Below are 14,062 nucleotides of genomic sequence, written 5' to 3' on the forward strand. Positions count from 1 at the left end.
CAGCCTCAAGTGGGCACTCGAAGAACTGCAGCTATTTTGCACTTCTGCATTGGCCTCATTTTTCAACATCACAGGATGCTACTTTGGTTTTTAGCAGGTAACACCTCAACGTGTAAGGTATTTGATTTTGGGGGATTTTAAAGGTAGACCCCACAGCCCATCCCCTCACAGCAGTATTAATAACACAGTTCAAAGGGGGTCATTACTCTCTGTGATATCTCATATTTTGTGTATCATGACTCAAATGTTTATGCTGAGTAATCAATGATGTAATGACAGGAACTATTAGGTTTTTTATTAGGTTTGGGTTTTCTACAGTTTATTATTCTTTAACACACAGATCATGTTCACTGTCTGACACTATCTGAAACATAGATACACATTGCGTTCAGTCTGTGTTAGGGCTGCTCGATTTAAGGCAAAAGTCATAACCACAATCATTTAGATTGATATTGAAATCACAATTATAACACGATTACGCATTGATTTTACAAGATCTGCATCACATGTTTTATCACACTTAAACACTCTGAAAACAAACAGTAAATTAAAGTGAAATGTGGTGAATTACTTTTGTGGTCAAAATATAACAACTAACACTTTGAAACATTAACCACACATGACAAAATGAGCGTGGCACCCCATGCTGCACAGTAATCTTTACATCTCCATTACCTTGTTTTCATGGTCAAGGGAAGCCAAAATTGTAATTGAAAGCGAAACTCAATTAATTGCCCAGCCCTAGTGTGTGTGTGTGTGTGTGTGTGTGTGTGTGTGTGTGTGTGTGTGTGTGTGTGTGTATGGCCCAGTTGTTTGGTGAGAGTAAGTGATTTAAAAGATTTTGAAATATAATTGTTATTGGGCTGTTATCGTTAGCAAAAAACACATCAAAAAAAGTCTGAATGTTTAGACGACTTGTATTGTATGAGCTTTATATCCTAACTAGAAGCCTCGTCTTTTAGTAAACAAGTTAAACTAATAAAGGGGAATTTTGTTTTTGCAGAGATGTTTGGCATCAGGACTCAGATCAATAACATTCCTCTAGAAAATTCTGCCCAGCATCCATTCTCAGGTCTCAGATATTTGATTCGGTTTAGGTCAGGGCTCTGGGCGAGCCACTCATAGCGCCTCTAAGTATTTTCTGCTCTTTCTTGGCAGTATTCTTATTGTTATTGTTTTGTTGGATGAGAAACCTTCAGCTCACTCTGATGCTGAGATGTCTGGACCAAGTTTTTATTGCTCCACTCTACTTCCACTTAAGCCTGACTCCCCCCCCCCCCCCAAATCCCTGCAGCTCTCTCACCTTTGACAGTTCCTCCATTCAATCTTCCTCTTCAAGCATAGATTAGCTCCTTTTTGTGTCTTTAGAGGAAAGTATCCAATGTGTTCCCTGACAGCAACTAACTCCCACATCTGGGGCGTGAGACAGGATGAGATAACACAAGCTTGTATAAACACTGACATTATTCAGCAAATGTCTTTTTTTTTCTGTGAAGATACATTCATGCTCAAATAACTGGTAGATAATATGCTAATTCAGAGTTTTTAAATATTTTAAGCATTGATAAGCTGTATCACTAAAGGCTGGTAAAAGGCCCTATATAAATCTTGTTAATGTAATTTACATGACACACATATGGGGGCATTTCATTTCTCGCCTTGTGACCATGGTTACTTATAGCACTAGCCTGCTCAGTGGCAGACTGGGGAAAGCTGTAGCTTGGTGGTAGAGTCATTCATCCCTCAATCAGAAAGTCTGCGGTACAATATCCAGCATATGCAGTCCACATGTCGACGACTTCATGTACAAGACCCTGAACCTCAAATTGCCCACAGTGCAAGTGAATGCATATTAATGGGTTTAGTTAATGATAGGCTCTTTGTATAGCAGCTCCTGTCATCAGTGCATGAATTAGTGAATGTACAGTTGTGCAAAAGTGCTTTGAGTTGTGGGAAGTGTAGACTTACCATTTACTAACTGCCAGGCCACCATCCATCCGTTTTCTTCCACTTATCCAAGGTCGCAAAGTTAGTCAACTCAGACATTTTACTTTTCCCAGCAAGTCAAGTCATATTCATTTAAAAAGCTCTTTGAAAAACAACAGAGGTTGACCAAAGTGCTTTCCAGAGAATATAGGTCAAAAATCTCATTAGTCAGCATGTTGTTGATAATGACTGTTAATGGAGGCCATTACCTGCAGGCTACCTCTCACTGGTTACATACATAGGAAAAACCTGTTTGGCCATTCAGCTCCACTGCCTTGTTATGGTGTTCCAGCAGAGGGAAAAAACACTAAAATATGTTTCACTGAGTTAACATAACATATAAACTGGTTTATTTATATAAATGTGGATTCTATTATGGACAAGGTTTCGATTTAGTGCACGCATTGAACATTGGTTTGTCTTTGTAGTCTTAGCAGTCAAACAAATAGAAAAGAGATTGACATACAATCCCAGATCATAGTAGCTTTCACCAAACATCAATTTAGCTTTTTTATTAAATCTATTAAACTGTTAATTGCCCATCAGTGCAGATAAGAATGGCTCTATAGTTGTCAAATGGCAACCTGAACTCCATTCTGGTGTCTTAAGTTGCCAGCCTTACTGTACACAATGATTGGTACACAGAAAAGGAAGTCTTGATTCTTATTTGCAAGTTATCCATTAACCAAAGCTGAACCAGAAGCCCTGTTACACTACCTCATGCCTTAATCAGGCTTAATCATCATGACACATTAGCTGTTGGGTTACCAGATTGCAACATCACTGACAAGAAATAAAGACAGATCTCAAGTACAATCTATTCCCCTCAGTTTGACACTGTATAGCTATTTTCACACAGGCTGCCCCGAAATCTCTCTGACATGCTTGTTCACATATGAACCTCACAGCAGGAGATTATCCCTGTAGGAAGGGGGGGGGGGGGGGGGTGTCTCAGGAGGCTTGACATAAATAACACAGTGCGGATGAATCAACAGAGTCCACTATACAAAGCTATAATGACATTTTTTTCCTTTTATCAATGCTACCTGTATTTTTACACAATCACAATATCAACAAAAACACAACATACTGGTGAACAGAAAACACAATGAAGCAGTACATGCACAGAGATTGCACTGGTCACATGCATACAGTCTATGGCCGTGAGCCCGTTGCAGGATATAAAATGTCACTGCCCCCTCCTGCTCATTCACAGTGAATGTTCCTGAATATTCCTGCTGTGTTCTCACATCAGCTCAGTCTGACTCAAGATGAAATCTACTAAGGGGCTGGCAGAAAAAAAGTATGGGTATGGGTAAAGTCAGGGAGAAAGCTCACCCCGAAAAAACCCCCGAAGTGTGAAAAATCACCATATGTAATGGAAAGAAGGTTCAGATATAGGAACACACTGCATGAAGTATTCAAACCCTCCCTGAAACTCTGCTTTGAACGGAGCAAAGTTATTTTGCAGCCAACATGATGAACTACTGAAATTCAAACATGATGGCGGTTTACTTCAACACAAACTCTACAAGCCGATGTGTCAATTCATTTAGTGCCAACACTGAATAAACAAGCAGTTTTAATGAAGTGGTGATTTAATGGGGCTGACAGCGTCTGAAATAACTTGTTGTAGCAGGATTCTTTTAGATTGTCTGTATTCTCCTGATGATGAGGAGAGCTGTGTATACTCAGGCTAAAAATAAATGTTCTTCCATGTGTGGCTCTCGCATGTTTCATCTTCAAGTGATGAGTGGTTTGAGTGTCCTCTTCAGACACAAAGACTTCCACATGGTGCAGCAGCACTTTCACCTCAATACCTGTGAGAAAAAAACACCCGGTTGGAACTAATCTGCTCTCAGATACACACACAGACACACACAGACACACAGACAGACAGACAGACAGACAGACAGACAGACAGACAGACAGACAGACAGACACACACACACACACACACACACACACACACACACACACACACACACACACACACACACACACACACACACACGTTCAAAGGTATATGAAAAAAACACATACATGTGGTGAACATGTGGTTCTTTTTATAGTCACTGGGTATAGTCACTAAAGGTAGTTTGTAATATATGAGTTAATTATAAAATAGATCTCAGATACATCTCAGCTCTAAGTCTGGCACATCTTGTGTTTTTTAAGGGCAGTAGGTTGGAAAGAAAGTCGCAGTAAAGATGGTTGTCTCTTCTTCAGAGTTCTCAAGTGCAAAACAGCTCTTTGATTAAGAGTAGCTACTATGTTAAAGAGAGATTTAAACATCAGAGAACAATCTACAGGTGAGTTTGGAGAGTCAAAGTAAGTCTTGAACTGCTGACTTTAGTACTGTATGTTGTAGAAAACCTTTTTTTTTTAAATATGAAGCATGTCTCCACATTTCAGGATAATAAATGAACTTGCATTGTTATTGACATATTTGTTAATTCATAAGAAAAGCACATGTTGAATCCACATGTTTGCTTCAGACTTCTTCCATTTGTATAGAATCTAAAGAATTCCCACAGAACAAAATGAAGTGTTTTTTTTTCCTAAGAGGTGATCATCTTTCCACCTTTTAGAGCCTTTTTCTTCTTCAAACCAGCATGATGGCAGAGTGCCTGAGTCATATTTCAGATGACAGCTATACATTTCTCACCTCATGCTGAGAGCCTCTCTCTCAGTATACGATGCCTGTGAGTGAGAGGAGGGATGAGATAAGGCAAGAGCACAATGAGATGAGAAAGAGTGAAGGTGGAGTAAGACGTCTGGAAACAGCAAAAAGTACTGTATGTCCTTTTTTTTTTTTTTTTTACAGTTTTCTTACAGTATAAAACTTTGACTAACATACACTCCAGGGTGTTACTGCTGTATTTTGGGGGAAATAATTGTGTTTACAAAAGGAATCTGATCATGGACGCAGGAAGTAGGCATGATGCAGCACCCCTAATATTTAACAACTTTAAAGCATCATCTTTTAAGTTTACCCCCTTTAATGGGATGTGAGAGATCTGGGCGTGCCCACACGGGACGCATGCCGTGCAAGACGTGTTTTCTTAACGTGCACGATTGTGTACACAACAGCTGTGTGTACGTACAACTAATGCTATACATGTTTGAAAGCTTTGCTTATAGTGATAACAACCATGTAAACCATTTCAAGGTCCAAACAACACAGCAGCCACAATCTACGCAGCTGTCAGACCAACGACAAACACATAACTATACATTACTGTATATTGACTCACCATTTAACGTTTTTTCTGTACTTTTCTGGGCATAATACTCCAACAAAAAAATGCTCCCACTGCATTGACAAGAAGCCCCTTGATCCAAATCCTGTAGAAGATTTCATCCAAAACACAATATAACCAAAGAGATGGTCAGATTGTCACAAATTTTCTGTTCATATCCTGATTTCAAGGTGTTTTGGTACTATTTAATAAAATAATACATTTTTCTCCACTTTCAAGACATCACCATGGGGACTGCACTCAGCTCACTTGGCCACTTACAAGCTTTCATTCACTGATATTCAGACATACCAAAGGTCAGATAAAAACTGGTAAACTCCAACATTCTCTCCAAATACTGAGAGCCGCTGTTGAAAGGAGGTATCTGCCGCTAATCTGACATCTCTACACCCAGCCAATTGCTCCCAACTGTGCTGATGACTGATGTTTCTACAATCAATCAATCAATTCATCTTTATTTGTATAGTGCCAAATTCAAAGAAGAAACTTTACAAAAGAGCAGGTTAAAGACCTTACTCTCATAGCCAATGAGATTCTGGAGATGAAGAGTGAATATGTTGCTTCAATGAACACCTCACATCCTGAAAGCAGGACGACGCTTTTTAAAGCCAAACAGACTACAGTCATTGTTCATTATTTCAGCCTCAGTTCACATGTTTTAATGATTTTTGGAAGAATTGGCACATATGCTACATTCAAACTACAGATTGCTAGCTTTCAAAGGAGACATTATGTGTGCTTGTAGTCCATACGGTTAGAGTCACCACATGTCTGGGTATCAACTTTTAAGCCAATTTAACAAGATGCTAAATAATTCTACAATTCTACAATTCACTTAGCAGACGCTTTTATCCAAAGCCACGTACATCAGAGAGTAAGAACAACACAAGCAAGGATCTAGAAAAAAGGGAACAATGTCAGTAAGTGGAAACGATCAGCTTTGAGTCTGATTGGACACACAGGTGCTGACAGGAAGTGACCAGAGGCAAAGCACAACATTGACGGCAGTTCTTGAGAGCTCTAATCAGTATAGAAACCATCTTATAAGTCGTCGTTATCAAACAAAAACAATCGTCACAACCATCATCATCATCATCAATAATATGGAGACCATCATCATTAAGTTAGTAGGTATTCATGAAAGAGCTGGGTCTTTAGCTTTTTCTTAAAGGTACAGAGGGGCTCTGCAGATCAAATGGAGTGTGGAATTTCAATCCACCACCGGGGGCGACAGAGAAGAAGAGTCTAGTCAGAGACTTAGGACCCTGTTGTGAAGGTTGGATCAGACGCCTTTCATTGGCAGAGCGTAGTGGGCGGGAGGGAGTGTAGACCTGGATCAGAGAGTTAAAGTAAGGAGGAGAGGTTTCTGTGTCTGTTTTGTAAGCGAGCAGCAGAGTTTTAAATCTGATGCGAGCTGTAACTGGGAGCCAGTGTCAGGAGATGAACAGCGGAGTGACATGTGCTCTTTTAGGAAGGTTGAAGACCGGTCGTGCTGCTGCATTTTGTATCAACTGCAGGGGTTTGATAGAGCATATAGGTAGACTTGCCAGTAGAGAGTTAAATAACACACAACGGGAAGAACTTAACTTGACAAATTGAAAAACCAAAGCAACACTAAATATTAAACTAAACAAGAATAACTGATGACAGTGATCGAGTGTGTCAGGCAGCTGCCCAAACAATGGACATGTTGATTGAGCCGAGTCATCGTTCCCAGATGCTTGACACGGTTTTATTTACTTGGAACTTGCATAAGAAGGTAAAAGAGACCACAGAGGTTTCAACCAGAGAACATTGCTCATTTATAAACATGCATAACACGAGCTGTCAACAACTTCCTGTCAAGCAAATAACATTATGTCATACAATGTTAACAGCTGTTTGTTCTAACTCCTTCAGCAGCAAACACAAAGGAAACATGATGTTGTTAGGGCCTTAAAGAGGAGGACAGGGTGTTTCAAGGGTTTGTTAGTGCACAGAGGGAGAAATTATATTCAAACAAAGTTTGGTTGGTTGGTCCAACACTTTGGTCCAGTTTGCAATAACTGTTAGATCTTTCATCATCAGACTAAAGCTTTTAGTCCTTTTTGTTGTTTTAGTTCAACAAAGAGCCAGAATCAATGTTTTAATGTCATCAAAATGAGTCATGCACAAATGTTTTGAACGTTAGGCCCCAGAGTGTGCTGGAGACAATTTGAGTCTCTGTTTGTTTTTTTAGAACTTTCTCCTGGTGGTTTAATTGTTGGATCTCTGAATTTAATATATCGGAGAGAATGGTTTAGGCCTTCTCTGTGGCTTGAGATCACAATTGTTACGGAGCCCCTGAAGTCCCAAAAAGTAAAACAAATTAACTTGTGCGCACAAGAAATGGGACTTCAGGGGATCCATAAAATTGTTAAGAATTTGAGCTATACAAATTTGAATTGACTGAAATAGATTGATCTTATTTTTTTTCTCAATTTGCCATCATTTGAGAGGTTAATTTGATTTGCAGGAAAGTCACCTTACATAGATGCCTGGAGATGCCTGGTGGGTTTGGATTTTGTGGACATTGTGGTGAAGATTATTGGACTCTGTGGAGAGCTGCCATATATGCATGGGCAATTGCATAAACAATACTAAATGACAGAAATGGAAGAGGACTATTGGCTTCTGTTCAGAGATAGCCTGGAGAAACCAGAAAACTGAATCCATAGTGTATATAGAAAGTATGAAAACTTTGTGTTCTGTGACTTGGTGCAAAAAAAAACAACTGCAGCTCTGTGTTCCTGTATAGGCCTGTTTCTGATCCTGCCCGTTCAGATGACCCAGACACCAGCCAGCATGTGCACGCCGCTGAAGACACTCAACAACAGCCTCAGCCACAGGCGACGCTACATGGTGAGAGGATGTCTATTGTCCACAAAAAAGTACCAGCAACATTTCTTTGATGTTTGTAATGTATTTATAAAAAAGTGTGTGTCCTCTTGAGAGACAATTTAAAGGTTGCTGTGATATACTGAGTTCAGGTTTCTAGTTTAGGATATTCAACTGACTTTGATTCTCACCGTCTGGTAGATCCACACATTTGACAAAACTCTGTCATCATAGGACACAACATGTTAATGCTGCCTCATGTGATATAGAACAGTGAATTGTTTGACTGTAGTCGTTCTGAAGTAAATGTAACTTTTCAGTACATGACCATAAGCAATGTCTCATATGAACTACTGATTCATGAAATGTCTTTTTGTCTCTTTTTCTTTTTCTTTTGTGTTACAGAAGCACAACTTCCCCATCAACTACACTATCAGGGTCCATCATAACGAAATCTTTAAAGTTTCAAGCATCAGCAAAATGGTAAGATTTACAGCTCTCTTTAAACATCTACTGGATGAAGCTTACTATGTGCCTTTAAGTCTCTCAGGTCTCTCAGTAAGTTGACATGCAGTGAGACGTTCATTTATTGTATGAGCGTGACTAAAACTGGTGTGCCGCCCCCCTAATATAATGGTAGGGGAAACACTGTATGTATGAAATGTACAAAGAGGTATAGTTGTCACTGTTCACTATTCAACCGAAAATCTGTCAATCTCCTCTCCTCTCCTCTCCTCTCCTCTCCTCTCCTCCCCTCCTGTCCTCTCCTCTCCTCCCCTCTCCTCCCCTCTTATCTCCTCCCCTCCTCTCTCCTCTCCTCTCCTCCCCTCTTCTCTTCTCTTCTCCCCTCCTCTCCTCTCTTCTCCTCTACTCTCCTCCTCCCCTCTCCTCTCCTCCCCTCTCCTCTCCTCTCCTCCCCTCTCCTCTCCTCCCCTCTCCTCTCCTCAAACTATCAGAAGTCATATGTGGAGGGGTTGGAAGATCTGGTTCTCCAGAGGCTTTGGTTCCAGGTCAACCAAGGCGTGTTAAAAAAGGTAAGAACATCCCCCCTTTTTATACCTCTGCAACCAAACTGTCGTAATGATTGAAACAAGATTTTTCCTTTATTTCTTTCAATATCTCGTCTCTAAGGTACACTCATGTTATTTGACTTCATTTTCAAATTTTAACTGAAGGAAATTGGTTGAAAAGTAACCACTTAATAAAAACAGTAGCACCAATTTGACATACCAAGAAGAAAAACAGAATTTAGGCACACTGTCCACCAATCCCAGCAGTCACTCACCATGTGGTTTCAAAGTTAAACATTTTGTCCTAACAGGGTTTTGGATTTCACCAAAAGTTAAGAAGGGACATTGTTTGTGTCGGTAAAACAAACATGTGGTTTCCACGGCCGATCTTTTCACTCACAGATGCTATAAATGGAGTATTTAAGTTATTTAGGGGTTTAAACTGTTCACAGACAATACGAATCATCTGAGGGTTTAGTGGTTGACCTGGTATGTGATCGCAGACACAGTTGTAATCTGACTTTAGAATGGCAGCACCAGTGCTATAACGCATGGGGGGCAAATTCCCCCAACCAAACTGAAGACACACATTTCCAAAGTAGTCTTAGGTCCCATATTATGCTTTTTCTGGTTTTATATGCCCTTTAGTGTGTTTTCCAAGTGCCCTGTGCTTGTTTAGGCACATCTATGTGCAAAAATTAAAAGTCCACGGAAACGCGGCTTCTCCTATGTCCTCCTGTTAGCTGCAGCATTAGCTGCATGTAATGCTCGGTTCTAGTCCCCCTCGATAAAAATTTGTCAGTGTGCGTCATTGTCAAGTGTGATATCACTGATCTAAGCCCATTGGCTCGTTGTGGCAAGCCCTGCAGCTCATGTTGAAATTTCCGAGAAGTGTGCTGAGCAACTGACCAATAACAACAGAACGGATCGGCAGACCAATCAGAGCAGACTTGGCCCACGTGGGGTCTAACAGTGTGGGCTCAACAGAGTGTAGCTGATGGACTCAAGGAGGAGCAGTACATGAAAACAGATACTTTTTTCAGACTTTAGCTATTGTGAACGTACAAAAGTAGGTACATAGATTAAATATACGAACCCCAAAAAGGGCAGAATATGGGCTCTTTAAAGAAAGATATCGGTGTATAAATGCAGAATGTCTGGGAGAGGGGACCAGATTTTGTGGTCAGCAGTGGTCTGGTTTCTGTATGCAGTCTACTGTATGTATTGTCTGCTGGTGTTAAGGGGGGGGGGGGGTTGTATGCAGGATACCCGTCCATGTGGTGAGGAAAGGAGGAGGAACATATTGGCCTTAATCCAATCATGACACCATCAGCTAACATCAAATTATGATTTAGCTTCTCATTTATCTGAACAGATATATGCACATACAGAAAGTGCAGATAGCAATCCTGTCTTCAAACAATTCTCATGACTCGAGTTGCTGCTGGCACTCAAGACATTTTCAAACATGTGCTCCTGAAAAATTCTAGATAATAGACGGACTGCACCTTAAATCTTCCTGAGCTGCCTGTTCACATACACCTCACAGCGGGAGATTTTCCCTGACGGATGTTGGGGTGGGGTTGGGTTAAATCACTTTTACACTCTGTTGTTGTCTCTTCTTCTTCTTCTTCTTCTAATGCTGTGTGAGCTGTGGGGAAATCCCTTAGTCTGCAGTAATTGTCAGTAAATCAAAGCTATAGAGCTCAACCTCAGCCAGTATGGAGTTACAACTGTTTAACTTCACAACCAAGAGACAAGCAGAAGGAAAAAAAACAAGTACACAGTCGTCTTCTATAAAACAAAAGTGGATGCCCTGCACAGCACTGTCAGTCCTAATATCCAGTCCAGCTGCTGCAATAAATATTTCAAACATGCAAACGTGAGTCATCCATAAGACATCCATAAGTATGAAACATTACCAAGTATGACATGGAGGTATAATTAAGGCAGATGTCTGTAAGGCCCCCAATCTCCACACTCATGTGCATCTGGCAGTATGACACAGTGCAGCCTGCAGACTAAACACAGATCGATCATAAAGACCACAGTACAGCCAAGATCTCAGAGTATCAGCCTCTTGGGAAGTCTTGTGAATCATTGATTGAAGGATTCCACTCATAATTTTCTGCATTTACTTTCAGCTGCTTAGAGTAAACATGTTTTCTTTTTGTGTGGAGATGTTTGTTGAAGTAACTAAGGAGCCAGCCGTCTCTCTTCCTTCTAAGACCCCATTCAACAGTCCAGTACAACAGATATTTGAAAGACTGTAAACCACTGCAATCATATGAAGCTGTTTATCATACAGCTGAAAAAGTGCCCACAGTACAACCCTATTATGGGTGTTAGAATGTGATTTTCAAGATAGTGAAATCCCAAATATAATCAGAGATAGCACAAAGACAACATATCAAATGGAAACTGAGAAATGTAAAATTGTTTTTGATATCCATTAGGAATTTAATGCCAGCAACAGTTTAAACATGTTTTTACTTGATGTAGGACTTCAGCTGCTCAACACTTCAGGGTCTCTGTTGGAATATTTTACATTTCACAGAAAGACAGCCTTACTGGGATGCTCTTTTTATACCCAATCTACGGAGACCCTGAAGTCCCAAAAAGTAAAACAAAAATAATAATAATAATAATAATAGTGTGTGCACAAGATAATTATGTTGCAGTATAAGATTTTAACTTGTGGGCACAATTATCTTGTTCCCACAAGTTATTATGTAAGAGATTTTGGGACTTCAGGGGCTCTGTACCAATCAACCTGTTGCTAGTTAACCTTTACTGTTACTGTTCCATCAGACATTTTTTAAGCATTTGCAAACTTTTCCAGTCTTTTGAGTCCACTGTTTTTCTAAGGGCATCATCAATATCAAATTCAAAAGAGGGATGTAAGAAGTTTCAACAATTGTTTTCTTTGTGCTATTATTATTTGAACATGGTGTTTTGCAAATCATCATGATCTATTTAAATCTATCTATTTAAATGTTAATTGTGGAGGTAGATATACACACATAACGTAGGTGCAGGGCAGTGCAAAATCAGCTGACTGAGGAAGAAGAAACACACATCTTCTTCAGGCGATCACTTTTGAACAAAGGACAGGGGTCATACCCAGATATATAGATTTCAACACCAATAGGCTGATAGGCACTATGATGGCAGGACAAATATTCAAAATGTCCCAAGGTGAAACACATCTATAGTGATCACCTTTCAAATATAACACAAAATACAAGGTTTAACATACAAAGGCTATGACAATGTGTATTTTGACTTGGTATGTTTAATCTTGTATTTTTCCTGGTGTTGAATGAAGAAGATACTTGAGCCTGTGGTTAGTTGTTCGAAACTAAATACAAATTCAACTTGCAGATCATCCGGGTTTTGCCGGAGAGACATCCTTCGCGTCCATACACCGCCGAGCTGGAGAGACGCTTCAGGGATTTAGAGGGAGTCTTTGTACAGTCGCATCCTGCTGAGGTAAGATAAAGCTCTGTCAAGGTGTGGTATCATGTAAGGTGCTGAACCCAAGGGCAGATAAACAAAAAGGATGTATTCAAACAAAGAGGCCGATAGCTTAAACAATTACTTTCTCATGAAGGAGGCCAAAATCAAGCAGTCAACAAAAGGTTAAAAAAAGTCCAACGAAACACAGGAGAGAATCTCCAGAAGCCGTGAAGTAGAAAAAACTAACAAAGACAACTCTGGCAGGTAACCTATCTACAGGCTGAGAGCTTGAGCTGAGGCGGGTTTTAATCCTCTAGACAAACTGTTACATCACGCCTGACTGTCAATCAGGTCAGCTATGCACCATATTGTGAATGTATGGGTGACACATTTATATAGGGCAGTCAGGTAGCACAGTGAAGGCTAGTTAGTCACTGTTTGTGCATGTAACCGGCAGCCTCTGGATCAAAGCCTATACATTGCTATGTCGTTGTCCGCCTGGTTCATTTTGGGGTTTTACAAACATTACAATGCTTATCCTGCTTAAAATTTAAACTGATGAGTTGTCAAAAAATTCATCCCCCGTACAGCGTGTGTTGATCAAGACATGAACTAATCAGACCGATTTAGTTTTTCAAACCAGGTTGTAAACTTGTTCATTTCTGCTGTAAAAACAGGTTTTTTAGAATGGGTGTGTATGTGACTTCTGCTGCCTATGCAGCAAGCCTCAAGTGGACACTCAAGGAACTGCAGGATCTTGCACTTCCGTATCGATTGGGTGGGGCACACAATCACAGAGGCGAGGAAACACAAAGGCAGGAAGCAAAACTAGACATAAGAAACTAAAAAAAAACTACAAAATAAAACAGGAAACATTAAAAGTAAACTTGGACTTATTATAATTAAAGTACACACATTGGGAGTGAGAAACAAAAGGATAGCAGCATAATAACTTGGCTAATCATATTAAAACACTGAATTAAATTTAATACAGAAAAAAACAAGAACAAATCATGACAAGCTCACAAATTTGTAGTAATTCATCAATGAAGCCGTTCAGTTAGAGAGGAATTTCCCTGTCACTGTAAAGGTCAGAGACGGGGGTCACATTGATCCTATTTATTCATATAAAAACCATTATCATAACAAAGTTGAAAATGGCTATGATTTACAATCCAACAAGAGTTAAGTGACAGTCTATTCAATACACTCATTGATCAATCAGTGCTGTGCTTATAGGGGATTTCTTGATGCAATGGGTAGCAGGTCAGCTTGCCTAATTCAATTTGTCTAGTATGGTTCCTCATTTGTGTTGGTATTTTATCTCAAATCAAACATTTCAGTTTGACTTTGAGTCCTCGTTGACCTTTGTGCTGCAGGATGGAGGCTCAGCGACAGCAGCATTTCTTCTCCACTTTATGAATGTCAGACCTTTGGGATTATTAAACGTCTGTATCAGGCATATTTCACACAAAACTCTCTGGCCTT

General features: G+C 39.9%; 1 protein-coding gene across 1 annotated transcript in view; it reads left to right on the plus strand.

The window, feature by feature from the left end:
- Positions 1–14,062, plus strand: part of il34 (interleukin 34) — a 33,542-nt gene that overhangs the window by 11,213 nt on the left and 8,267 nt on the right. Inside the window, exons 3-6 of the mRNA XM_020653071.3 lie at positions 8,026–8,129; positions 8,511–8,588; positions 9,062–9,139; positions 12,500–12,607. Of these exons, the coding sequence (XP_020508727.1) occupies positions 8,026–8,129; positions 8,511–8,588; positions 9,062–9,139; positions 12,500–12,607 (368 nt within the window). The remainder of the gene's footprint in view (positions 1–8,025; positions 8,130–8,510; positions 8,589–9,061; positions 9,140–12,499; positions 12,608–14,062) is intronic.

This window comes from Labrus bergylta, chromosome 7, assembly GCF_963930695.1.
Source record: "Labrus bergylta chromosome 7, fLabBer1.1, whole genome shotgun sequence".
Classification (NCBI taxonomy): Eukaryota; Metazoa; Chordata; class Actinopteri; order Labriformes; family Labridae; genus Labrus; species Labrus bergylta.